Genomic DNA, 27450 nt, shown 5'->3' on the forward strand with positions numbered 1-27450 from the left:
CTGAGGATAGGAAGATGAACTATGATGTGGGGTCAGGAGGGATGTAGGGAGGGCCGTCAGCTTCCCGGGCAGACCTCTTCTGACCCTTTTCCATTCCCCTCTGCACACACACTCCTGCAGCTTGCCAGCTTGTAGGGAGGGGTTTTTCTTCTAAAGGCTCATGGCTTGGTGCGAGGGGACTGTGTTAGGGACTGTTTGCAGACCACAGGAAGTGCCTGGAACATTAGGTTCTTCCTGCGGCAGCTCTTAGCCAAGAAAAGACTGGTGAGGAAGGACAGATGCCCAGTTACCTTGCCTCCGGTTGAGGGGAACTCTGAGGCACAGTTTTCACTCTAGAGTACTCCCGCCAGGCCAGGCTGAGATGACATGTGTGGCCTCGGTGCCTTCTCCCCTTCCCTGCCCTGCTTCCCACACCCTGCAGGTTTCTCCAGAGCAAATCCTGCACGAATCACCTGCACAGGAATCCTTGTCTTAGGGTTAATGTTAGTGTTATGGTTCGGTGCAGGTTTAGGTTTAGAATGAAGTTATGGTTATGTTTAGACATAGGATTTGGGTTCAGGGTGAGGATTCAGCTTCTGAGCACTTGGCAGACCATAGGCATGGCGGGGGGGCGCGTTCTGCTCTATTTCTTGCTCACCTTCTTGAAGGAAGGAAAATTACAGCATGTTCTATGTGCCAAGGGGAATGACGGGAGTTAATAAGCAGGAGAGGAGAGAGAGGGCTGCAAGAGAGACGTCCTTGTGTAAGGAGGATGGGATTGGCTCTTGGGAGGGGCTCAGGCGGTTGCCCACTTCTGACAAGAGAGCAGCAGCGAATAAGGGCTGAGGTGCGGGCGGGGTCGGACGACTTGGGGGGAAGGGTGGGGTCTCTTCTAATCACTTCCCTTAGTGAAATAAGTGAGACCCAAATGAAAGTGAGGAGAGTGAAAGACGATAGAGGTCTGAAAAGTCTAAAGAAGAGTCTGAGAAAGCAAAAAAGTGACACAACTATGGAAATGTCACAGGACTGCCGGAAACCAGAGAGAGTCCATTTGCTGTTTGTGATCATTGGTTTTAAAATGAGACCAGTCTGCAGCGCTGTATGTTTTTACACGAGCCTCAACCAGACAGTACAAATGTGGAGTGAGCAGACATACATGGGATTAACCAGAGTTTAGATTGTGCCCCATGAGTAGGACTGAAGGAAAGGCAAGGTGGGCACAAGCGAGTTTAATGATGCCACATGGACTCTGGCTGGGTAAAGAGGGAGGGAGGGAGCGAGGGCTGGTGTTGACGTTGGAAAGACGGCAGTAGGGTCAGTGGACTAACTAGAGGCCCCGGTGCGCTGAAGACTCTTTTGGAGGTAGAGTCCTAAGGTAGTGAGTGACACGGAATGGGAGGAAGTGGTTGTCAGAGAAGGGCATGTTTCAAGTGGAGGCTTAGGTGAAGACATGGGTAATGACAAAGTTTCCTGGATGCATGACTGGGAGGACATGGCAGTTAAGCTCATTTAAAAGGGGTGGGGAAGATCAAGGGCAAATACAGAGTGAAATAATGGGAAAGTGTATGCCAAAATAGAATTATAAATAAATTAATTCTTCTTTGTGTGCTTTTGTTTCTCCCAAGTATTCCACAATAAGCATAATGACTATGTAAGCAGAAGAAAGTTATTAAGTAAAATCAAAGATATCACCCAAAGGTAAAAAGGAAAAAAATCCCTTTATTGGTAAGTCAATTATTGCTGTTTACAAATGCCTAGTCCACAAAGCTGAAAGTCATTCCCATTCTAGAATTGTACCAGTATTTCCAAGCATGTTACAGAAACATTTAAAATGACACCAATGAGAGATGTGAGTTTCACAGTGCATGTACTTTGTCTCAAGAAATACCTATTTTAAAATACATATATATCTGGATTTGTTGTATTTCATTTGCATTAAGAAACCTTGAAATTATCTATGGGGTAAAGAGGTGGGAGCACTGGGCATAAGGTGGGCAGAAACAGGGGGTGAGACTTTTCTGGAAAACCTTTTTATATTTTCTTGTCTTTGAACACTATAAAGACATTACCTATTCAAAAACAGATTTAAAAAGTATAAGTTAATAAAATTTTAAAACTTTTAATAGAAAATGCCCTCTTTAAAAAATTCCTAGGTGCAAAAGTTATGTTAGGAAATGGTTGTACTGCCAAATGAGTCTTCCTTTTTTAATTTTTATTTATTTTATTATTTATTTATTTATTTTGTTGTCATTAATTTACAATTACATGAAGAACATTATGTTTACTAGGGTCCCCCCTTCACCAAATGAGTCTTTCTTTAAACAAGTAATATCCCCTGGTACTTTTTAAAAAGGGTTCCACTTTCAGAAATTCAGTGCCTATTCAAAGATACCAGTATGTCACCATATTTTTACCACATTCTTAGGAGCAAATTGCAGACTTTGACATGACCCAGACCCTACAAGAAAAAATGTTAAATAACTTGTCACATTCAGTATATCCTCACCAGAGGACAGTTACACTTCTTTGGTATGGCTCCAGAGGTTAGAATGAGAACCAATGGCTTTAAGTACACTCTAAGGAAGCAGATTTAAATCCAACAGAGAAAAGAACAATTAAAACTGTCCAAAAGTGAAACCAGGTGGCAAGATTATAAACACAGGATTGCAAATCCCCCACTAACAACGGTAGACTGGTAAATCATTTAACACTGCGAAGGCTGGACCACAGGATCTCCTGGGTCCTTCTCAGTTCCCAAATCTATGACTTTGTATGTAGTGTGTGTATCCTCTGCTGGAAGAGTTAAGCAGAGGTGAGGGAGGTGGAGTAGGAGTCTGTCATGGATGGACTGGAACAGATTTTAAATAGATTAACCACTGGCACCTGATAATAAATCTGAGGACCTCTAGCTGTGGATCCTAACCCATGCTAAAGTTCATCATGTTCTTTAGGCACCAGGATGTGGGCACAGAAATTGTGTGGCAGTGCTCAAATATGAAGTGGTCATACAGCTGAGCCAAGCTGTGCTCCTATTAATCTTTATAGAGATTATCACCAAAAAGGAATGACATTCAGAAATTCAGACAGCAAACAGGCACATGAAAAATGCTCCACATTGCTAATTATCAAGGAAATGCAAATAAAAACCACAATGAGATATCACCTCATGCCAGTTAGGATGGCCAACATAGAAAAGACTAGGAATAACAAATGCTGGCAAGGATGAGGAGAAAGGGGACCCTCCTACACTGCTGGTGGGAATGTAAACTAGTTCAACCATTGTGGAAAGCAATATGGAGGCTCCTTAAAAAACTAAAACTAGAAATACCATTTGACCCCGGAACTCCATTATAGGAATTTACCCAAAGAAAACAACTTCTCAGATTCAAAAATACATATGCACCCCTATATTTATTGCAGCACTATTTACAATAACCAAGATATGGAAGTAACCTAAGTGTCCATCTGTAGATGAATGGATAAAGATGGGTACATACACACAATGGGATACTATTCAGCCATAAGAAAGAAACAAATTCTACCATTTGCAACAAAATGGATGGAGCTGGAGGACATTATGCTCAGTGAAATAAGTCAGGCAGAGAAAGACAAATACCAAATGATTTCCCTCATTTGTGGAGTAAAACAATGAAGCAAAACTGGAGGAACAAAATAGCAGCAGACTCAGAGACTTCAAGAAGGGTCTATCAGTTACCAAAGGGGAGGGGTGTGGGAGGGCTAGTGGGGAGGGAGGAAGAAGGGGATTGTGGGGTATTATGGTTGGTGCACATGGGGTGTGGGGTCACGGGGAAGACAATGTAGCTCAGAGAAGAGGGACTCTGTGGCATCTTGCTACACTGATGGACAGTGACTGCAATGGGGTATGGGGGAGGGACTCGATAATAAGGGTGAATGTAATAACCACATTGTTTTTCTTGTGAAACCTTCATAAGAGTGTATATCAATGATGCCTTAATAAAATAAAATTTAAAAAAGGAATGATTCAAAAATGAAGGTGGAAGACTCATACACCCTCAGAATAAATCTACAAACACCCAAAGGCGCAAGAATTCAATGTTGAGAACAACTTGAATAGATCATTCAGAAAGTATTTGAGCTGGAAGATTTTGTGAATGGATATGGTGCAAAAGTTATCTATAAAACGAGGTAAATTTCTAATTTGGTTTACCTCAGTGGAGTCTTGATCATTGATAGGGACTGCTGTTTAGCAGGATTTGCCATTGTGTTACACTGTTTCAGTGTCTGTTCTGATTGGTCAATAACCACAATGTACCAGTTGCTAATATGTTCAAATTACCTTAGCATTGGCAGAATATAATGTATTGCTCAGGGAAATCCCCATGATATCAAACCTGTCCACCCATGGCAAATCCCTGAAGCAGAGGCCAGTAGGAGCTATGGTGACTAACAGCTTTAATAATAATAAACACCAGTATATTGATTTCATTATCATTATTATTAAATATTAAATTATCATTATTAAATAACTAACATCTGCATAATATCCTCTCAAATGTTTTGTGCCCTTCATTTTGTTTGGTAGAAGCCAAACCTTTGAAAAAGAAAGAAAAAATTAACTATAGCTCTTGTATTTGAGCAACACTAGGCAAAATATACTGAAACTTTACTCAATCTGTCCATTTCCTTCATAAATGTCTGGACAAGGGCCAGTCCAGTCAATGGCTGTAGCCACTGCCAATAGCTATGACCAAATTACCTCTTCTTGCTCATGGACCCTGAATTCACTCATACACACAGATACACATATACATACAGACAAGGGACAAGTGTGTACATGTTCCATTTAGGAGAAGTGAGTCAAGACAACTACACTCTTGGTCTGCATAGACCCATGACTCACAGTCCTAAGTATCTACCGCCTCCTAAAGTATTTTCCAGAGGCCTCCACAAAGAAAGTTCACGGATGCTTCCTGATTCTAGAATTTAACTTTGCACAAGCACTAAATTCCAACAAAACAAAAATACGAACTAGATCACAGGCCTAGGCTGACACATCAACCCCCCCACCCCAAAATATTCCTGATCAAGGAGAGCTCACCAGCAGTGTTTCGTCTGGCTGGACTCAGAGCTAAGAGCTGGCCTTGCTCCTGCTGGCTGCACTCTGAGGCAGTGGTGGAAGAACCAGCACTTCAGTCAGACGGTGTCAGTGGGTATCACTAGTATGGATTTGTGGCTAAAAGTCAGCTGGAATTAGATGCAAAGGAACTCAAACTCTGCTATTTACATTTAGATTGCTACCAGAAGACTGTCACTTAAAGGCCTGTATGCACCTCAGCACAATTACATTTAAATGGATATATACATTAACCCCTTCTTAATCCCCCCCAATAGATGAATATTTTCTCTCTTTTACAGATTAGGCTCAAATAACAGCTAGATTTAGTGTCTCAGAATAAGGGACTCCCAGGGCAAAATGAAAACCCAAGCTTTCTGTCTCTAGATCCTTTACTCTTTCCTTTGTACCACACCATCCTTCATTTGCACGGACGGACTATCAAGTCGCCAAAAGCTGTATATATCCAACTGGACAAAGGCCATAACCAATAGCTGTTAGCTTTGACTTGTATGAACAATGGCTTTGGAAGATCATCCTGAGATACGTATTAGATTCATTTCCTTCATCGAGCTACACTGTAATCCATATAATTACTGGCTACACCATAACAAAGTTCATATGAATATTTCTCATAGCAAATTCACCATAAGTTAATTTGACTTTCACAGAAATAATTATAAAATCAGGCACCACTGAGAGTTACTTTTCTTTATTCCTTGACATATTTCATGAGCATCTACATATCCAAGGAAATGTTCACAATGCTTGCTATACCTCCTGACATCCCAGTTCACTTAAGTGGGAATAAAATCTTGTAAATAATCCCTGGCAGGAGAACTGGAGCGAATTACTTTGCCTCCTTGGACCTCAGCTTCCTCATCTATAAATGAAGGACTTCCTAGCTCTCTCCTCTAGGAGTTAAAAAAGAAAAATTCCTCTTGAAATAGAAAAAAATTTTTTTGCATATATAGAAATGTTCAAATCCTTACTTTATAAAGCATCAAGGCTTTCACACAGAGCCACCCTTTCCACAAGGCATAGTCTGACACCTCTGTGGCTGAGGAAGCAACGACCCTGAGAACAGCTTCAGTCCCTCAGGCTGCCTCTCTCCTCATCCTTTGGACCAGAGTTGCAAAGGCTGTTTGTGGCAAAGGAGGGTGGGGGGCACTTATTGCAGTTAACACAGTGCAGCTGCCAATCCCAAGGACCTCTGGTCAAGAAACATGATACACTTCAGATTGAGTCCTGATTAAGCCACACCTGAAGCCAGAACTACACACTCATGTGTTTTCAGGTGAAAGAGGCAGTACCTTCTCTTCTTTGCTTTAGCTGATTTGAGTTGGATATTCTGTCACTGGCATCTGAAAGGTTCTGACCAACATGGACTTTAACATCAGGTTGTAAAGTCTCTGCTTACAGAGTGGCTAAATGTGTCTCTCTTCACACTGAACCATCATCTTCCTAGAGCCAACCCATTCCCAACTCAAGGGAAACCATCCTGTAGGAACACCTTCTTTATACTAAAGCAGGAAATGGGCATGGCATAGACCACAATTTTACATTAGCAGATGTGCAGAAGAGATCAGATGGTCAGTGAACCATGATGTCATCAACATCCAATGTCCAAAACTAGGCCAAACAGAGGGGACACAGACTTATAACAGGAGGTGGTTATATAGAGAGAAACTCTAAGTTCACTCTAGGCGAAGAGCAGTGGTTCTTAGAGGTAAAAGGAACCTTAGAATGTACCTGGTCTCACCTTTACCTTCACAGACACATGAACCAAGGCCAAATACTTTTTACTCAGGGGTTTCAATTAAAGCCAAGAGTACAACCCAAGGCTTCAAAAAAGAAAGTATTCTAATATTTAGACTTGCCAAAAAGAAAAAAGCAGAAAGAATTTGTTATGTCAGAAAATTGGGCATTTCTGGATTCCCAAGACTCAAGATGGCAGAGAAAGAAGACAAGAAAGAAACCTCCTCTCTCATACACACAGGAAGCAACTACAGCAAATACAGTGAAACCTGAAGAGGACCTGAAGACTGCAGGACAGATCCCCTACACCTGGAGAAGGAGAGGAAACCACACAGAAGAGGGTAAAGTGTCAGAGCTGTGACTGAGCAGACCCAAGCCTTTCCCCCAAACCAGCCCCCAGGCAGGAGGAAGAGGCACCGAGTGGGGAGGGGATAGGTGCTCAGGAACTCTACACACCTGACCCTGGAAATCTGCTTCAGGAACACAAGTCCACATGCATTGGGTTCTGGTGATTAGTGGGGCTGGACACTGGGCACAGTTGGAGCACTCTGGGAGGCTAAGACACCAGCCGCCTGTGGAGGACAGGCACGCTCCACTAATCCTGCCAAGACCCAACACAGAGGCAGCAGTTTGAAAGATTCTCCAGCAGTGGGAGGGGTGTCAGAGTGGCAAGGGTTGGATGGAGCTATCTCCTCAGGAGAAAGGACCGGTAGATGATACCTCCGCAGCCTTCCCTCAGCCCAACAGGTCGAACACACTCAGAAGCCCCTGATGCTGCATCCCCCTCTCTGGCAGCTCTGTTCCGAGGCACCTCCCTGCTCATTGCCAACATGCCAGCCCACTCAGCCCAGCAACATCAGACCAGCAGGCAGAGGGAGACTCTCCCAGGTTTCACAGCACTGTTTCAGCCTAACTGGGGAGGTGTCTGTGGAACCCGGCTCTGAGAACTCCTTTCTCCCCATGGGTGGCCAAGCCAGGTGCTGCACACCTCACTGCTGCTAGGGGGCAACCCTGGGACTTGATGCTGGGGCAGCTGTGTACTGCCACAGCACAACTACCTGCTCTGTAACTGGGGGCCCTCCCACCACACAACTTGCTACCTTTGCCAGCCTGGCATGCACACGTCTTCACAACATGCATGGCGTGCTGCCTCTGCAAGCCCACAGGCCCTTGCACCCCGCGACTCACTGCTTCAGCAGTCTGGAAGCTCTCCTTTAACCTTTGATAGCAGCAAACATAAAGCTTATAATAAACACACAAAAAATTTAAAAAGAGAAATCCAGTCATAACACTAAAGACAACCATCAAACAACAGGAGAAAAGTTTAAGAGAGTAAGAAAGGAACAGAGAAGAGCTACAAAAACAACCAGAAAAAAAATTAATAAAATGGCAATAAGTGCATATCTATTAATGATTACCTTAAATGTAAATGGACTGAATGCCCCAATCAAAAGACATAGAGTGGCAAAATGGATAAAGTAACAAGACCCATCTGTATGCTGCATACAAGAGACTCATTTCAGACCCAAAGACATACACAGACTTAAAGTGAAGGGATGGAAGGAGATATTTCATGCAAACAATAGGGGAAAAAAGCAGGAGTAGCAGTACTTGTATCAGACAAAATAGATTTTGAAACAAAGGAAGTAACAAGAGACAAAGAAGGACATTACATAATGATAAAGAGGGTCAGTCCAACAAGAGGATATAAGCATTATAAATAACTACACACCCTCATAGGTGCATCTAAATATGTAAAACAAATGCTAACAGAATTAGAGGGGGAAAGAGATTACAACACATTCATTGTAGGAGGCTTTAACACACCACTCACACCAATAGACAGATCAAACAGGCTGAAAATAAATAAGGAAACAGAAACACTGAACAGTATATTAGATGAGATGGATTTAACAGACATCTACAGAACACTCCACCCAAAAGCAGCAGGATACACACTGTTCTTAAGTGTACATGAAATGTTCTCCAGAATAGATTACATACTAGGCCACAAAAAGAGCCTCAGTAAATTTAAAAAGATTGAAATTGTATCAAGCAGCTTCTCAGACTACAATGATATTAAACTAGAAATAAATTTCAGAAAGAAAACAAAAAAACCTACAAACAAGTGGAAGTTAAATAACATGTTTCTAAATAATTGATGGATCAATGACCAAATTAAAACAAGTAATGCAATACATAGAAAGAAATGACAACAAAAATTCAACAGTTCAAAATCTGTGGGACACTGTAAGAGTGGTTCTAAGAGGGAAGTACATAGCAATACAAGCCGCCCTCAGGAAACAAGAACAATCCCAAATAAACAGTCTAAACTCACAGTTAAAGAAACTAGAGAAAGAAGAACAAATGAAACCCAAAGTTAGTAGAAGGAGGGACATATAAAGATCAGAGCAGAAATAAATAATATAGAGAAGAATAAAAAAATAGAAAGAATCATTGAAACCAGGAGCTGGTTCTTTGAGAAAAATAAATAAAATAGATAAACCCCTAGACAGACTTATCAAGAAAAAAAGAGTATACAAATAAACAAAATCATCAATGAAGAAGGATTAATCACAACAGGTATCACAAAAATACAAAGAATTATTAGAGAATACTATGAAACATTATATGCCAATACACTGGACAACCTAGAAGAAATGGTCAACTTCCTAGAAATATACAACCTTCCAAGACTGACCTAGGAAGAAACAGAAAATCTGAACAGACCAATTGCCAGCAATGAAATTGAATTGGTAACCAACAAACTCCCAGCAGGCAAAATTCAAGGAACAGATGGCTTCACAGTGGAATACTACCAAATAATTAAAGAAGAGCTAATATCCATCCTTCTTAAAGTATCCCAAAAAGTAGAAGAGAAGGGAATACTTTCAAACTCATTCTATGAGGCCAGCATCACTCTAATACCAAAACCAGGCAAAGACACCACAAAAAAAGAAAATTACAGACCAATATCCCTGATGAACATAGATGTGAAAATCCTCACCAAAATATTAGCATACAAAGTTCAAAAAAACATCAAAAAGATCATCCATCATGACCAAGTAGGGCTTATTCTGGGGATTCAAGGATGGTATAATATTTGTAAATCAATCAATATCATTCACCATATAACAAAAAGAAGGATAAAAAACACATGATTGTATCAATAGATGCTGAAAAGCATTTGACAAAATTCAACATCCAATTATGATAAAAACTTTAAAAAATGGGCATAGAGGGTATGTACCTCAACATAATAAAGACCATATATGACAAGCCCAGGGCTAACATCATACTCAATGGTGAAAAGCTGAAAGCTTTTCCTCTAAGATCAGGAAAAAGACAAGGATGTTCACTCTCACCACTTTTATTCAACATAGTTCTGGAGGTCCTAGCCCCAGCAATCAGACAACACAAAGAGGAAAAAAAAGGCATCCACATTGGTAAGGAAGAAGTTAAGCTGTCACTATTTGCAAGATGGTATTATATACATAGAAAATCCTAAAAACTCCACTAAGAAACTGTTAGAATAAATGGATTCAGCAAAGTTACAAGAGGCAAAATTAATACACAGAAATGTGTTATATTCCTATATACTAACAATGAAGTAGCAGAAAGAAAAATCAGTAAAACAATTCCATTTACAACTGTATCAAAAAGAATAAAATACATAGGAATAAACCTCACCAAGGAAGTGAATATACTCTGAAATCTGTGGGACACTCATAAGAGAAAGTAAAGAAGACACAAATAAGTGGAAATCTATTCCATGCTTGTGTATAGGAAGAATTAATATTATCAAAATGTTCATCCTGCCCAAAGCAATTTACAGATTCAATGCAATCCCTATCAAAATTCCAACAGTATTTTTCAATAAACTAGAACAAATAGTTATAAAATTCATATGGAACCACAAAAGACCCCGAATAGCCAAAGTAATCCTGAGAAAGAAGAACAAAGCAGGGTGGGGTGGGGAGGGTTACACCCCCTGACTTCACTCTACCATAAAGCTACAATACTCAAAATAATATGGTACTCGCCAAGAACAGATCCATAGATCAATGGAACAGAATAGAGAGCCCAAATATATACTCACACATATATGGTCAGTCAATATATGATAAAGGAGTCATGAATATACAGTGGGGAAAAGACAGCCTCTTCAACAACTGGTGTTGGGAAAACTGGACAGCTACATGCAAGAGAATGAGACTGGATTACTGCCTAACTTCATACTCAAAAGTAAATTCAAAATGGATCAAAGACCTGAATGTAAGGCATGAAACCATAAAACTCTTAGAAGAAAACATAGGCAAAAATCTCTTGAACATAAATATGAGCAAATTTTTCCTGGACACATCTTCTCAGGCAAGGGAAAAAACATAAAAAATGAGCAAGTGGGACTACATCAAACTAAAAAGCTTCTGTACGCAAAAGACACTATCAGCAGAACAAAAAGGCAGAGATAAAGGGGCACAAAAATTATTAATCATAATGCAGGTTGGTCACAGGGATAGTAGTACAGCATGGAGAATATAGTTAGTGATTCTGTAACATCTTCCTATGTTGACAGATAGTAGCTGTATTACTGGGGGTGAGGATTTAATAATATGGACAACCATGGAACCACTGTGTTGTATCCTTGAAACTAATATAAGACTGTATATGAATTAAAAAAAAAACTTTGTGTTCATCTTTCATGGAGAGAAGTTGAAGAATAAAATTAAAAAAAAAAAAAGAAAATAGGGCATTTCCTATTATTGAAATGAAAGACCAGCCCACTGTCACTGACTGTTATGCTGGGTGGGAGGTTGGAAGAGAAGACCAGAGGTTCTCTTCAAATCTAAGAGTGAAGGAAAACTATGATCATAAAAGTTCTTCCTGTGGCACCGGGAATATTATTTTTTTACGCAGTGTGTAAACAGGCTGGGGCATCTGTCTGTGTCTTCCAAATCTGTCCACTTTTTGACTCACATCATTGTTGACAACAGTGAGGATGGATAAGATATCTTCATGTCTGTTGGCAAAAAAGCATACATATTTTCAGTCAGGAGACAGAAATCATGTACCAGATCATAGGAAGAAACTGTAAAATGTGACTTGTTAATCTAACATGCCAAAATTCTAACTGGAATCTGCCAAATATAAAGAAGTATTTCTTTTGAAATTGAAAAAGAAATACTAACATATAAAAATTTTCAATTGTACGTTTAGCATTAAAGAACATTATAATAACCACATCTTGCATTTTTAGGTACTTGGGCCACAAAGTAATTTTGCATATAATTATTTTTCCATGTTTTTCCTCCAAACTGGCAGATGGATGGATAGACAGATAGATAGAGATGATCACAGAGATGAAAGAGGAAGAACATAGGACAAAGAAAAGAAAAACTATGTAGATGTGATAGAGATAGAAATTGCATTCTATTAATAATGCCCAATATCTTTGGTTGGGGGAGGGATACAAGATCAACATGACATGATTCCTGACCCTAAACACTTAGAATGCAGACATGAAACATGTGCAAGGATAGCATAGACACAAAATTCATACTACAAGGTAGAATGTGATAAACACCGTATGAAAAGTAGGTCAAAGTTCCACTACAAGTTCAGAGGAGAAAGACAGCACTTCTGGCAGAAGCAGAAGGCTCCACAGAGGAGGTAGCAGTTGAGTCTGGGCTTGCAGGGTGTTTAACATGTACCAGAATGTTCCAGGGGTGGGCAATACATATCACTGGAAGCAAAGCACAGGCTCTAGAGGAAGAACTCAAGTTTGAATCATGACTCCATCACTCACTGACTCTGTGGTCTTACGGAAGTGTACTTACTTTATTATGCCTCAGTTTTCTCAGCTCTAAAATGAGAACCATAACAGTACCCACTTTAGGGACTGTCATGAGAAGTAAATGAGCTAATTTATATAAAGCGCTTAGAACACAGTATTCCCATTGGTGATCACTTTCATTTCATTTAGCATTACTACTATTTATCATCATCACCAATTATTTTTCACGTGGGAAGCAGGCCCTGCCCAATTCCTTGTCCATGCGTCCTGCCTCACACTAGCTGTTCTTTCTGTCCCCAGATCTTCCTGTGGCTGGCTTTTAACCATCATTCAGTCTCACTTGAAATATAACCTCTACCAAGAAGCCTTCTCAAGCAGTTCCCTGCCCCACTCTCTATCTCATTACCCTGTGTTGCTTTATTCATAGCAGGTATCATTTCCTAAAATTACCTTATTAATTTAAATATTCACTTACATTTTTATTATCTGTCTTCCTCTCACTGGACTATAAGCTCCACGGTGAAGAGGTATTTTTTCTCTCTACCCTGACCCCTAGCTCAGTACCTAGTATAGTAGGCACAGAGTAGGCCCTTCATAAATATTGTCTTGTCACTGAAGCATAGGACATTGGTCTTTGATGGCTATTGTGGGAATGGAGTGGTTGGTAAAAAAAGAGAGAAAAGCTAAGATGACTCAGGTTCCAATCCTGAATTCCCAATCCTGTGCCAGAAGAGCACTGTGACCATTCCTAGCCATGGGGGTTCAGGAGCAGGAGCTCTTGGAGAGGGCTGGGAACATGAATTCAGGGTTGTGCATACTGAAGGCGAGGTCCACAGGCTACAAGAAATGTGTAGGAATGACCTGAAGAATGAGTTTGACTCATTCATTCATTCATTCATTGGTTCATCAAATATTTATCAGTCTCAACAATATATCATATACTATGTCAGGTGCTAAGGTTATAAAGTTGAATGAAACAACTGTGCCCTCCAGAAACTCAGAGATGAATGGGCTAGAGAGGCAATTTGGGAGACATTTTCTGGGAGGTGCTATGGCCTCCAGATATAGCAAAAATTGCCAGGAGGAGCAAGAGAGAGAGAGGAGAAGGGGGGTCCAGGGCAGAACCTTGTTGAAGGCCCATTTCCTCCACATAAGGAAGATGTAACACAGACAGAAGGAAGTTGGCAGAGCAGTGTCAGCAAACCAAGGATATTATAATGCCCAAGGCAGCACACAGGTGTAATCAATGTGAGTGACTGATAAATGAGCAAGTGAATGACTCAGTAAAAGACTCCCATGCCTTTATTGATGCTATTCCCTCTGCCAAGCATGTCTTTTACCCCAATTATTTACCTAACATCTAGTTGTCATCTCTAGATGCTCTCCTGATCCTCCAAATGTAGGTGAGGTACTGTAACCCAGCCTAAAGGAGTTAAAAGCAGGTCCCTAGCTCCTGCAGGGGAGTTAGAAACTGGTTTCTAGCTCCTTGCAGGTCACAAGATAAGGTTGACTAAGTGGATGGTGGCAACATTCTTTGTGGGTCTGTTTTGTTCCTGGAGTTTACAGATAGAGTTTGAAGACAACCTAAGGAGGGAAATTGAATACTCCTTTATGCCCAAGATCTTAATCAACACTCCCTTTTAGATTCATAGGAATAACTATATCTGGTGACCTTGAGACAACCCAGGAATGTGCATTAGACTTTGGAATGCAAAAGCTGATGACTGGAGAGACACCAGCAAGCCTGAAAGCTTTGTGTTTGCTGAAGAATATTCCTTCCCCTCTTCCCTCTCATTTATCCTATATAAATCATCCACTGCAGCAGACTAACAAGATGAGTCTTCAAGACAATAGTACTTCCATCTACCAACCTGCTGGCTTGTTGAATAAAGCTCTTTCTCTACTTCTGTCTCAATATATACGCTGAATCAAGATGTAGTGAAACTGAATGCAGTTACTGTACTAGTTCTTTATGTTCCTGTAACACCTCGGCTTTACAATGCGTATTTACCAACAGGGGATGCTCTTCCCCATCTGTTTTTCTATCCCTGTAGATTGGGAGCAACTTGAGGGCAGGGTCTGTGTCTTTTCAAATTCTATATCTTCCTTTCCAGTTACATGCTGGTGCCCAACACAGGTTGGATGGATGGATGGATGGATGGATGGATTAATGGACAGATGGATGCATGCAGGGGTGGATGAATGAATAGATGAACATGTAGATTGGTGGAACAATTCAAAACTCTTACCTGGGGACCAAGTCCTTCAGATGATTGCACAGAGATTGAATATACCAGCTGCCTTGCAGTGCATGCCTATAGGCCACATAGCCAGGGACAGTGGCCAAGCCAAGAAGAAAATCCGCCTCATTGGGAACACCATTCACAAGGGGAGGGTACGCATGCTCAGGATCTATAGCATCTGCTTCAATGAATACAGAAGGTTGCATCGCTTTACCTTGACAGGCCTGGATGAAAAAGAGTTTGGGTTTGTGGGCCAGACCAGGGCACTGCTGGGCTGTGAAGTGAGACATGATCTCTCGAATGGGAATGATAGCTTCATCTGAAGAGTAAACGGCTCCAAATTTCCCATGGGTCAGAGCAAAGAACACAAAGCAGTCTCCATCAGCATTGCCTGGATGGCTCTTAAATTCATGCAGAATCTCTTCCAGGCATTTTTTAGTCACATCATTGTATGTATATACACTGAACCCAAGCCACTGAAACACGCTCTTCAGGCACTCTGTAAAAATGGAGACAGGGAAACTGAAATAAAATGAAGCTAACAGTTATAAAAACTGCATAGCTAATAGCCTGAAGCTTTGGATTTTTTTCACTTTCTTAACAATTAAATTTTACACTAACCTGCCTTCTTATAGTACCCACAGTGCTATCACAATGGTCCTGAGGGTCACGGAGCCTCAGTTTCATTACATGTCACAGATGAGGAAGTCAAGGCCCCATGACTCCTCTCCCTCAGCCACAAACCTGGCTAGTGGGGGAGCCAGAGCCCAAACCCAAGATTTCTTGTGCTGACTGAGCACATTCGCCTGCAAAGCCCTAAATGGTTCAGAGACTCTGATAACTCACTAGCCAGGTCGGTGACACCCCACGGTGTATGCTCTGAATGTTTGTGTCCTCCCAGAATTCATATGTTAAAATTCTAACCCCCAAGGTGAGGGTCTTAAGAAGTGGGGCCTTGGGAAAGGTGGTTGGATCAAGAGGGTGGAGCCCATAAAGAAACCCCGAAAACCTCTCTTGCCCCTTTGGCCAGTTGAAGTCACAGAGGGAAGCTGTTCATCTAGAAGTGGGTTCTTGTCAGATACTGAAATGCCAGAGCCTTGATTTTGGACTTCCCAGCCTCCAAAACTGTGAGAAATAAATGTCATTTATAAGCCATCTAATCTGTGGTATTTTGTTACAGTAGCCTGGATGGACTAAAACACCAGAGATATACAAAAGGCTTACAAACATGATATCATCCTTACATTAAATAGAAGATACAAGTTACAGAAAGAAAATGTGAAAATTAAAAAAATGTTTTAAAGCACCCCAACTTGCATTTGATGCACTATTCCAGACTTCCTTACCAGCATCTGCATTGGTCCCCGTTCTACGTGGCAGTGAGGTGAAGCTGTGGTTGTTGATGATGACACAGTGTCCTCTGTGTTTCCGATCCATCCTGTACAGATCTGCCTTCTTGAAAGAAGAGGAAATAGAACCACTTCTTGGGGAATTCTCATTTTAAGGGTTTTATGTTTCTAACCAACCACTCCATTTATCAGAACCAAAGGCACAGTGTTCTCAAGATTCTAGTCCTGGTCTGGAATTAACCAACCTATTCCAAAGTCCTGATTAAATTCCAGGTCCTGCTTAAAACTCAGGCTTTACCCGGTTTGATTGTAGAAATATCAATTCTCAGTGTTAAGTAACAGAAGAGGTACTTTAACTTCGGCAAACCCAGGGATTATGCAAAAGCATCTTCCTTTTTGGGTTAGCAAAGTGAAGAAAGCAGAGGTAAGGATCTATGAAGACAACAAAAATTTTGTAATTTCTTATTCCAATAGTAGGGTTCTGGAGTAATTTGATTTCTCTGAGAACTGAGAAGTCTCTTTCATAGAGCCACTGTGGGAATTTTTAATATGTGCAATTATTTTTGAAGGCTGTAAACAGCATGCTTTCACAAATTAGCTGAGCTGGCTTCAGGAGACCTCTATGTGGCTAAAGTGATCTCCTGAAAACATGAAACCTCTTTGATCCAAGCAGAAAAGAAGTGGCTTCAGTGGATAAAAAAAATTCCCTTCTCTGGAAATAATTCAAAGGGTATGTTTGACTTGTAGGCAAAATGAAGTTAACATTGTGATAAAAGTGAACTAAGATTGAGTCAGGGGCCATTAAGGAAATAGGATCTATGGCGTCCTCCCTCCTCCCTGAAACCACTGTTCTCAGAAGAACATTAAACTTTGTATTCTGTTAAACATAAACATCCTGGACAAACATCTGCTGCCTGGAGACAAAGTGGACTTTTTGCTTAGTGAAGAGCCTTAGCAACCAGTGATGTATAGCTAATGTAGCTAAATGTATCCCTACAACCTCAAATACAAGCAAGTAAATACAGCTTTGCCTTTTTCTGGTTACAGAAAGAAAGGGTGATAGATAGGGTGACAGTGCGGCTTCCATAGACAAAGGTCAACACACTTCTGATACAGAAAAAGGTGGGAAGGGCAGAGATAATTAGAGAGAGAGGAAAAAGAACTGAGACAGAAACAAACAGCCCTGAGCTCTCCTAGTTATGAGGGGCTAGAGGGGGTCTGGAGAAGACCTGAGGAAACTGTCCAAATCTTTGTGCTGGTTTCAGAAGTTGGAGTGTCAGCAGATGCTCCTAACATCTCCACAGAGCCCACAAAAGGTGGGGATCTGTGCTTCTCAACATCAAGTCTAGCCTTTTCGCTCTCATCCTGTGTGAATTTCCTGCATTTCATGTATTTCCTGTGTCCTCAACAGAAGGGGTCCTGGCAAGACGTGCCTGCAGGAGTAATGGTTGGAGTTTCTAGTACCCTTTTTATACTTGGATCAGTATGGCAGGAAGAGATATGTTTGATATACACCAAGCAATTTGCCATGCCTTTCTGTCACCTAGAAGGAGAAGTACTCAGACTCTTCAAATACCTTTCCTCAAATGCTCAGATTTCCTTACAAAAGATGGGGGTCTGGAGAAGTGTTCCTGCTAGAAAGCTTGGCTGGACTGAGTCAGGATATATCTGCCACGGGATAGAGGCGGGGTGGGCACCAAGAAAAAGAAACAAGAAGAGTAAAAGAAAAGCCCAGAAACCCAGTGCGGGCCCAGCAAAAACCAGTCCACCGCCCTGGGATTAATTTAGGCCCGCCTTTGGTATTGGCTGATGATTGCACAGCTCCGAACTATTTTTTCACTTTCTGGTTCCTCTGAATGAAAAACCAGCATAGAGGGGAAGCCAATGATGGGTTATTTGTCACATGACAGTAACAGGAAAAGGAAATGCTGAAGCTTTTCTTTGCCCAGGCCCAACAAGTTTTCAGTAGAATCCAGCAAATTTTGGCCTCATCTCTGAGGCCCAAGTTATAACTATATTACAGGCCACTCCTGGGTGCTCAGCTCAGGCTGAGTAAGTCCAGTACCCCTTAGACAAGAGAACATGCCAAAGGGAGACAAGCTGCTATCAGCCAGAGCACCTGTAAATTCCTGCTCACCTTGGGAAAAGATAAAGCTCCAGGCAAGTTATGTCTAAATGCTGAAGCAGCAGAATTTTTTTTTTTTTTGTACATAATTATTTTTTATTGAAGGGTAGTTGACACACAGTATTACATTAGTTTCAGGTGTACAACACAGTGATTCAACATTTATATACATGATAATTCTAGGTACCAGCTATCACCATACCAAGTTGTTATAATATTTTGACTATATTCCTTATGCTATACATTACATCCTGGTCACTTATTTATTTTACAACTGGAAGTGTGTATATATATATATATATTTTTTTTGTGAGGGCATCTCTCATATTTATTGATCAAATGGTTGTTAACAACAATAAAATTCTGTATAGGGGAGTCAATGCTCAATGCAAAATCATTAATCCACCCCACGCCTAATTTTCGTCAGTCTCCAATCTTCTGAAGCATAATGAACAAGTTCTTACATGGAGAACAAATTCTTACACAGTGAATAAGTTACATGGTGAACAGTACAAGGGCAGTCATCACAGAAACTTTCGGTTTTGAAGCAGCAGAATTTTAAAATGGAAAGAAACTCACATACGTTCCAGAAAACTAAAACTGTTGCCTGAGCTCCTGAAGCTACACGGCGGTGGAGCCAGGTCTTCGGAGGGTGAATTCTAGAGTTAGACTGCTGGGCTCACCCAGCGCCACTCCCTTCTAGCCATGTGACCTTCAGCAAAGTACTAGACTTTTTGGGTCTCCGTTTCCTCCCCATTAAGTGAGAATAACAGAGGTACCTATCTCCAAGTGATTGCAAGATTCAGTGAGGTAAGACCCACAAATGTCTTAGAACAGTGCCTGGCATGTGACAAGTGCTCGGTAATAGCACCTCTCAGTAACATCCTATCATGTAGCCTCCCAGTTAGGCAGAAAGACAGATTTCTAGGAAAGTGGGGAATGTTGGACTCTGAGATTTACATTTCCAGGAAAAAAATAAGGAATGGGCTCTGATAAACTTTACACATCACAAAGAGGCTACACCAGAAATCTGTTTGCTCATAAGTAGTTTAGCCCAGTGGCAGATTCTGGAATATTCTCCAGAGGTCATAAGTTCCGGGGCAAGGATTCAAGCCACTAGAACACACCATTGCCAAGTCCCTCCCTCAGGCCCCTCTCCCTCTGAAAAATATGCACAGCATCTGGAGCCACACCACCCCAGATGTTCATTCCCTTACACTCAATATTCTGTTCTGTCTCTGCTGGCCTGGGGGTTTCAGCCCCACTAGCAGTTTCTTCCCTCCCCACAAAGGGTGTCCTAATACTGAAGGGTGGAGAGAGAGCAGTTGCCCACATTGCCCAGCCACTATTATGCTAGGCTTTGGAGTAGAAACCACTCAGAACTCTCTATTCTCCCATAGGGGAGCCTGGTATAATCTGTGCATTCAGTGACTTGCCATGAATTGTAATAAGAAACGAATTTGTAAACCATCTCCCAGTCATCTCAAATAGCTTGGTGTATATCACGTACATCTATTCCTCCAATACTGACCCAAGTATAAAAGTGTATTAAAAACACCTACCATTACTTGCAGGCTCACCCTGCCAGGACCCCTCCTGCTGAGGAAACAGGAAATGTATGAAATGCAGGAAATTCACAAAGGATGAGAGCCAAAAAGCTAGGCTTGCTGTAGAGAAGCACGGATACCTAATTCCCAGCCATAAAAAGGTCACTGGCAGGTGACAGAAAGAGAATCAACTTCCTGCTTCCAAAGGGGAAGGTTTACAAAGACACGGGTGAAAATATGATATGACTCATGTACAAGAATATTTACTCTTTGTGGCATTATTGGGAATAACTGAAGCCTGTAAGTAACCCTAACATCCACCTACTGAGAGGGGTTGAAAAAATTAGGGTAGGTACACACAGTGGAGAAGGATGCAGAATGTCAACAATCTCTGTACATTTCTCCAGGCGATACTGTTACATGCAGGCAGTAGAGTGAAAAAGAGGATTTGGGTGTGCTAACTTTTTTTTTCTATTATTTATTTTTTATTAAGGTATTATTGATATACACTTTTATGAAGGTTTCACATGAAAAAACAATGTGGTTACTACATTCACCCATGTTATCATGTCCCCCCCCCCACCCCATTGCAGTCACTGCCCATCAGTGTAATAAGATGCTGCAGAGTCACTAATTTGCCTTGTCTGTGCTACACTGTCTTCCTCATGATCCCCCCATACCATGTGTGCCAATCATAATACCCTGAATCCTCTTCTCCCTCCCTCCCCACCGGCCCTCCCCCACCCCTCCCCTTTAGTAACCGCTAGTCCCTTCTTGGAGTCTGTGAGTCTGTTGCTGTTTTGTTCTTTCAGTTTTGCTTCGTTGTTATACTCCACAAATGAGGGAAATCATTTGGTATTTGTCTTTCTCCGCCTGGCTTATTTCGCTGAGCATAATATCCTCTAGCTCCATCCATGCTGTTGCAAATGGTAGAATCTGTTTCTTTCTTATGGCTGAATAGTATTACATTGTGTGCATGTACCACATCTTCTTTGTCCATTCATCTACTGAAGGACACTTAGGTTGCTTTCATATCTTAGCTATTGTAAATAGTGCTGCAATAAACATAGGGGTGCATATGTCTTTTTGAATCTGAGAAATCATATTCTTTGGGTAAATTCCTAAGAGTGGAATTCCCGAGTCAAATGGTATTTCTATTTTTAGTTTTTTGAGGAACCTCCATATTGCTTTCCACAATGGTTGAATTAGCTTACATTCACACCAGCAGTGTAGGAGGGTTCCCCTTTCTCCACATCCTCACTAGCACTTGTTGTTCTTAGTCTTTTTGATACTGGCCATCCTAACTGGTGTGAGGTGATATCTCACTGTGGTTTTAATTTGCATTTCCCTGATGATTAGTGATGTGGAGCATCTTTTCATGTGCCTATTGGCCATCTGAGTTTCTTCTTTGGAGAAGTGTCTGTTCATATCCTCTGCCCATTTTTTAATCAGATTATTTGCTCTTTGGATGTTGAGGAGTGTGAGTTCTTCATATATTTTGGATGTTAACTCCTTGTCAGATATGTCATTTACAAATATATTCTCCCATACTGTAGGTTGCCTTTTGTTCTGTTGATGGTATCCTTTGCTGTATAGAAGCTTTTTATTTTGATGTAGTCCCATGAGTTCATTTTTGCTTTTGTTTCCCTTGCTTGAGGAGATACATTCAGAAAAAAGTTGCTCATGTTTATATTCAGGAGATTTTTGCCTATGTTATCTTCTAAGAGTTTCATGGTTTCATGATTTATATTCAGGTCTTTGATCCATTTCAAGTTTACTTTTGTGTATGGGGATAGATAATAATCCAGTTTCATTCTCTTGCATGTAGCTGTCCAATTTTGCCAACACCAGTTGTTGAAGAGGCTGTCATTTCCCCATTGCATGTCCATGGCTCCTTTATCGTATATTAATTGACCATATATGCTTGGGTTTATATCTGGGCTCTTTAGTCTGCTCCATTGGTCTATGGGTCTATTCTTGTGCCAGTACCAAATTTTCTTGATTATTGTGGCTTTGTAGTAGAGCTTGAAGTCGGGGAGCATAGTCCCCCCACTTTAATCTTCCTTCTAAGGATTGCTTTGGCTATTTGGGGTCTTTTGTGGTTCCATACTAATTTTAGAACTATTTTCTCTAGTTTGTTGAAGAATGCTTTTGGTATTTTGATAGACATTGCTTTGAATCTGTAGATTGCTTTGGGCAAGATGGCCATTTTGCCAATATTAACTCTTCCTATCCATGAGCACGGGATGTGTTTCCATTTATTAGTATCTTCTAAATTTCTCTCATGAGTGTCTTGTAGTTTTCAGAGTATAGGTCTTTCACTTCCATGGTTAGGTTTATTCCTAGGTATTTTATTCTTTTTGATGCAATTGTGAATGGAATTGTTTTCTTGATTTCTCTTTCTGTTAGTTCATCCTTAGTGTATAGGAGTGCAACAGATTTCTGTGTATTAATTTTGTATCCACCAATGTTGCTGAATTCAGATATTAGATCTAGTAGTTTTGGAGTAGATTCTTTAGGGGTTTTTATGTACAATATCATGTCATCTGCAAACAGTGACAGTTTGACATCTTCCTTACCAATCTGGATGCCTTTTATTTCTTTGTGTTGTCTGAATGCCATGGCAAGGACCTCCAGAACTATGTTGAATAAAAGTGGAGAGAGTGGGCATTCTTGCCTTGTTCCCGATCTTAAAGGAAAGGTTTTCAGCTTCTTGCTGTTAAGCATGATGTTGGCTGTGGGTTTATCATATATGGATTTTATTGTGTTGAGGTACTTGCCCTCTATACCCATTTTGTTGAGGGTTTTTATCATGAATGGATGTTGAATCTTGTCGAATGCTTTTTCGGCATCTACGGAGATGATCATGTGGATTTTGTCCTTCTTTTTGTTGATGTTGTGGATGATGTTGACGGATTTTCTAATATTGTACCATCCTTGCATCTCTTGTGTACTACCTATTTTATAATAAAGGGGGGACATGGCTTTTTTTCCTCAAAGTAACAATAGAATAAGTGTTTTTAAAACTAAGAAAAATTGTGATCTGTAGGGGAGGGGAAGAGAGGCAGGGATGCAGTGCAGACTTCTGAGAGTGAACTCTAGTTATAGTTTTTACTTTGGGCCTACACAAACATTTTATATAGTTTAATTCAAAATCGATTTTTAGATTGCACATGTGAGTGAAATCATCTGGTATTTGTCCTTCTCTGTCTGACTTATTTCACTTAGCATAACAAACGAACAAACAAAAAACCCAGAAACAGACCCATAAATACAGAGAACAAACTGGAGGTTGCCAAAGTTGGGGGGAGGGGGCGGAGTTGAGCAAAATAGGTGTAGGGTATTAAGTATAAACTGCCAGTTAGGAAATAAGTCACAGAGATGAAAGGTACAGCAGGGGAAATACAGTCAAAAATATTGTTTTAACTTGGCGTGGTGACCACACTTATCAGAAGCATTTTGTAATGTATATGAATATCGAAACACTCGGGTGTATGTTGTACAACTGAAACTATTATAGTATTATGTCAACTATGCTTCAGTTTTTAAAAAATGAGAAATAAATAAATAAATAAATAAATAAATAAAACTCACTATTTAAATTCAAAAAATACAAAAGTGAAACATAGTCTAGTTCCCTAATCTTTTCCACATGGTTGATTCTCTTCTTGTCACCTGCCAGTGATCTTTTCATGGCCGGGGATTAGGTATCTGTGCTTCTCTACAGCAAGTCTAGCTTTTTGGCTCTCATCCTCTGTGAATTTCTGCCCCAGCCCTCCCTAAACCTGCAGCAGAGAGCCCCGAAGGAGACATGACCAAGGGCTCTGGGGAGGGGCTGGCCTGCCACTGGCTGTGGGGTGGGCAGCACCGGGAGACCTGTTTGAGGTGACCAGCACCCCCACGGCACTGAAGATGCCTCCCCGCTGGAGCCCACCAAGCTTCAGGCTGCACGTCGTGATTTCTCTCCAAGACAGACCGAGCTGTGCTGTCCCACCCCAAAGCTACACAACCCTAGAATTCCCCAGCTCTGAGGGGACAGATGCAAAGGAAGTTTAGTTTCACTTTCCCAAAGACTTCCTGCTTTTCTTTCACAAGGCACATTTCCCTTCCTTCAGAATCTTAAAGTCCTCCTCAGAGACATGCAAGGGTCAGGCAGGCTGTTTACTGGGTTTGTCCAAACTGGTTTTGAAAGCAGTAGAGTAAATTTCTGGAATTAAGGATCACAGATGCAGGAGCAGGCTCTGCCCAACATCCCCAGGTCCCAGGTTTCCTTGGTTTGTCTCCTCCCTTGTGCTGACAGACTCAGCCAGAATAGGGACTAGGAATAACTTTAAGGTCTACCTGGCTCTCTTTCTCTGAGAATATTGCAACCCCACAAGTCTGTGTCCAGAGAGGAATAAATGAATGAATGAATGAATGGCCCACCACCTTGCCACACTTGGTTTTCTTTCCACTATTTTCAAGAGGGACCCAGTAAGGCCTTAAAAGAAGTTGCTGTTACCTCTCCTCAAGAGACAGGCATACCAAGGAGACAGTAGTACAGCACAGAGAATATAGTCAAAGATTCTGTAACATCTTTCTATGTTGACAGTAACCACACTAGTGGGGTGAGGATTTAGTAATATGGACAACTGTTGAACCATGTGTTGTATATTTGAAACCAATACAAGATTGTATATTAACAAAACTTCAATAAAAAAAAAAAAGAGACTGGCATGCCTTTCCTCAAAAAATCCTTTGCCACACTCAAAAACATTTAGTTTTTAAACAAATTAGAGGATGTTGCTTGAAATACAGTTTCTTCTCATTAAATGAAATTGTTGGTTATGCTCTTTTACATAAGCAAACCTCCCAGGTACGTATGAAACGTGAGATGTTTTACCAAGTTTTATCATCAGATCCTGGGGAGGGGCAGGGTTGCTGAGATAAGTCTTAAGACACCCTCCAGCCCTGAGAGACTATGAGAATACATTCAATGTGAGGTGCTGCCTCCCAAAGCCTCCTGCACTCCCAAAACCACCACCTCCCCACCCTAAGGCCAGGACCATCCACTGTCAGCAGAGCTTCAGACCAAGCTGAGCCACACCCCTTAGAATTGCATTTCTAAGAGGCAAAGAGCAAAGTCCTGGAAGTAAGTGAGCACACACGAAATTAATTGAAAAATTGAGTGGGGGGAAGAATTAAGTTTAGTGGTCAAAAAAATATTTTAAGGGTAAAAGGAGGGCTCTTGCTTACAGTAGAATGCTGAGTGCTGACTTATACATGTGTGGAGGATACCAGAGTTTGAAAATCACTGCCTTTCAACCAATACAGTAAATACTAAATCACCCCAAGAGTCATCAATGGCTGCTCAATTGAGGGGCAAATTTTGGATGCAGAGTAAGATGTTAGCATGGCCTTAAAATGTCTCCCTGCCACTTACCTATCAGCTGAAAGGGAAAAATAGTAACTATATATAATTAACTATATAGTGAATAAATCAGAGAATATTTTGACCAAATAATCAAAATCAGCATCACAAGCAGAGGACAGACGGACACCACTGCCTTCAGATGTGACACCCTGAGAAAGATACATCATTTATGTACTATTCTGACCAGAATATTTAGCTTGAATCTAATCATGAGGCAACATCACACACACCAAAAGTCAGAAAAATTCTATTTTTTGTAAAAGGTGGTGGTGGTGGGGTGACTATATTCTTCCAATGTGTCAATGTCATAAAAGAGGAAGAAAGTTGTAGAAATGTACAAGATTAAAAGAAACTAAAGAGACATGACCATTAAGTACAATAGATGATCCTAGATTGAATTATGTCCCGGAGGGGGAAAACGGAGCATAAAGGATATTATATGGGTCAACAGACGAAATTAAAATATGGACCTTCAACTTGAATACCTGAAAGCATGTATTAATTCAACTTTACTGGCCTTGAAACCTGTACTATTGTTCTTTAAAAGAATATCCTTACTCTTAGTTAATACACACTAAAGTATTTAGGGGTAAAGAGCCATGGTGCATGCAAGTTATTCTCAGAAAGTTAAAAAAAAAATTATGTGTGTGTGTGTGTGTGTGTGTGTGTGTGTGTGCATAGACAGATAAAGATAGAGCAAGCACATAAAGGATAAGGCAAATTCGGTAGAAAGTGAACAACAGGTAGATGAATCTGGGCAAACAGTATACAGCGTTCATTGTATTATTCACATTCTTTCAACTGTTCTGTAGGATTGAAATCATTGCCAAATTTAAAAACAAAAATTGTAACTACAAAAATATGAAAGCATCAAAGTACTAAAGAAGCAATGAAGGAATATTTTTAGGAATAAAAAAAAAAACTTCCACAAATACCATATTTAAAAATGGGCAAAGAGCTTAAATAGATGTTTCTCCAAAGAGGACATACAAATGGCCAACAAACATGTGAAAAGATGCTCCACATCACTAATCTTTAGGGAAATGCAAATCAGAACTAAAATGAGATGGAAAGTTACACCCATTAGGATGACTACTATCAAAAAAGATGAAAATAACAAATGTTGGCAAGGATGTAGAAAAATTGGAACCCTTGTACGTTGTTGCTGGAAATGCAAAGTGATACAGGTGCTGTGGAAAACAGTATGGCAATTCTTCAAAAAATGAAATACAGAATTACGATATGATCCAGAAATTCCACTTCTGGGCATATACCCAAAAGAGTTGAAAGCAGGGTTTCAAAGTAGTATTTGTATACCATGTTCATAAAAGCATTATTCACAATAGCAAAAGGTAGAAGCCACTCTAGTGTCCAGCGATGGATGAAGGGATAAATAGAATATGGTATATACACACAATGAATTATTATTTAACTCTAAAAAGGAAGGAAATTCTGACATGGATGAACCTTGAAGATATTACTAAGTGAAATAAGCCAGTCACAGAAAGACAAATATTGTGTGGTTTCACTTAAGGTATGTAGAATGTCGCATTCCTCGAGACAGAAAGTAGAATGGTGTTTGCCAAGGGGGGTGGAAAGGGGGAACAGGGAGTTATTCTTTAACAGATATAAAGTTTCAGTTTTGTAATATAAAAAGAGTTCTGAAGATTGGTTACCGAGCAACATGAATGTACTTAACAGTACTCAAGTATACACTTAAAATGGTAAAGATGAAAAAAAAAAATGGTAAAGATGGTAAATTTTATGTTATTTGTATTACAATTTAAAAAAAAAGAATCCAAGGCCACACTAACTCCCTTGATGCTGACAGATGCTGGTAGAATAGAACTGTGCAAGTGTGCAGGGAAGAAACATAAATCCCAGGGAAGAATGTCTTCTGTCTCCCAGGGATTATGATCACGTTGTGAGGAACAGATGACAAGTCTCCCCGTGTTTCCCCCTCTGCCCACCCTTCCACTGCTGGGCACTGCAGCAACAAGTTCTCATCCTCTGGGGAGGCCAGGCAACATAATTTGTAGGCCCAGTGCAGAATAAAAATGTGATACCCCTTGTTCATACATTATTAAGACTTTCTAAACAGTACAGTTGAGCATTAAGAAAAAACTGGCCTATGGGGACTGCACAGG

The 27450-nt window shown here is 40.6% G+C and overlaps 1 protein-coding gene and 1 long non-coding RNA gene across 2 annotated transcripts in view; both read right to left on the reverse strand.

Annotated features, from left to right (window-relative positions):
• Positions 1 to 1678: 1678 nt before the first annotated feature.
• Positions 1679 to 7404, reverse strand: LOC130684071 (uncharacterized). The gene is made up of 2 exons (XR_008998208.1): positions 6815 to 7404; positions 1679 to 6126 (listed from the first exon to the last, which is right to left on the reverse strand). It is a non-coding gene; the product is annotated as an uncharacterized LOC130684071 (long non-coding RNA).
• Positions 7405 to 7413: 9 nt separating this feature from the next.
• Positions 7414 to 27450, reverse strand: part of CASP10 (caspase 10) — a 31598-nt gene continuing 11561 nt past the window's right edge. Inside the window, exons 6-8 of the mRNA XM_036928085.2 lie at positions 16216 to 16324; positions 14876 to 15368; positions 7414 to 11852 (exon numbers count right to left, since the gene is read on the reverse strand). Coding sequence (XP_036783980.2) covers positions 11702 to 11852; positions 14876 to 15368; positions 16216 to 16324 — 753 coding nt within the window. The 3' untranslated portion in view covers positions 7414 to 11701. The remainder of the gene's footprint in view (positions 11853 to 14875; positions 15369 to 16215; positions 16325 to 27450) is intronic.

This window comes from Manis pentadactyla, chromosome 6 (genome assembly GCF_030020395.1).
Source record: "Manis pentadactyla isolate mManPen7 chromosome 6, mManPen7.hap1, whole genome shotgun sequence".
Lineage (NCBI taxonomy): Eukaryota > Metazoa > Chordata > Mammalia > Pholidota > Manidae > Manis > Manis pentadactyla.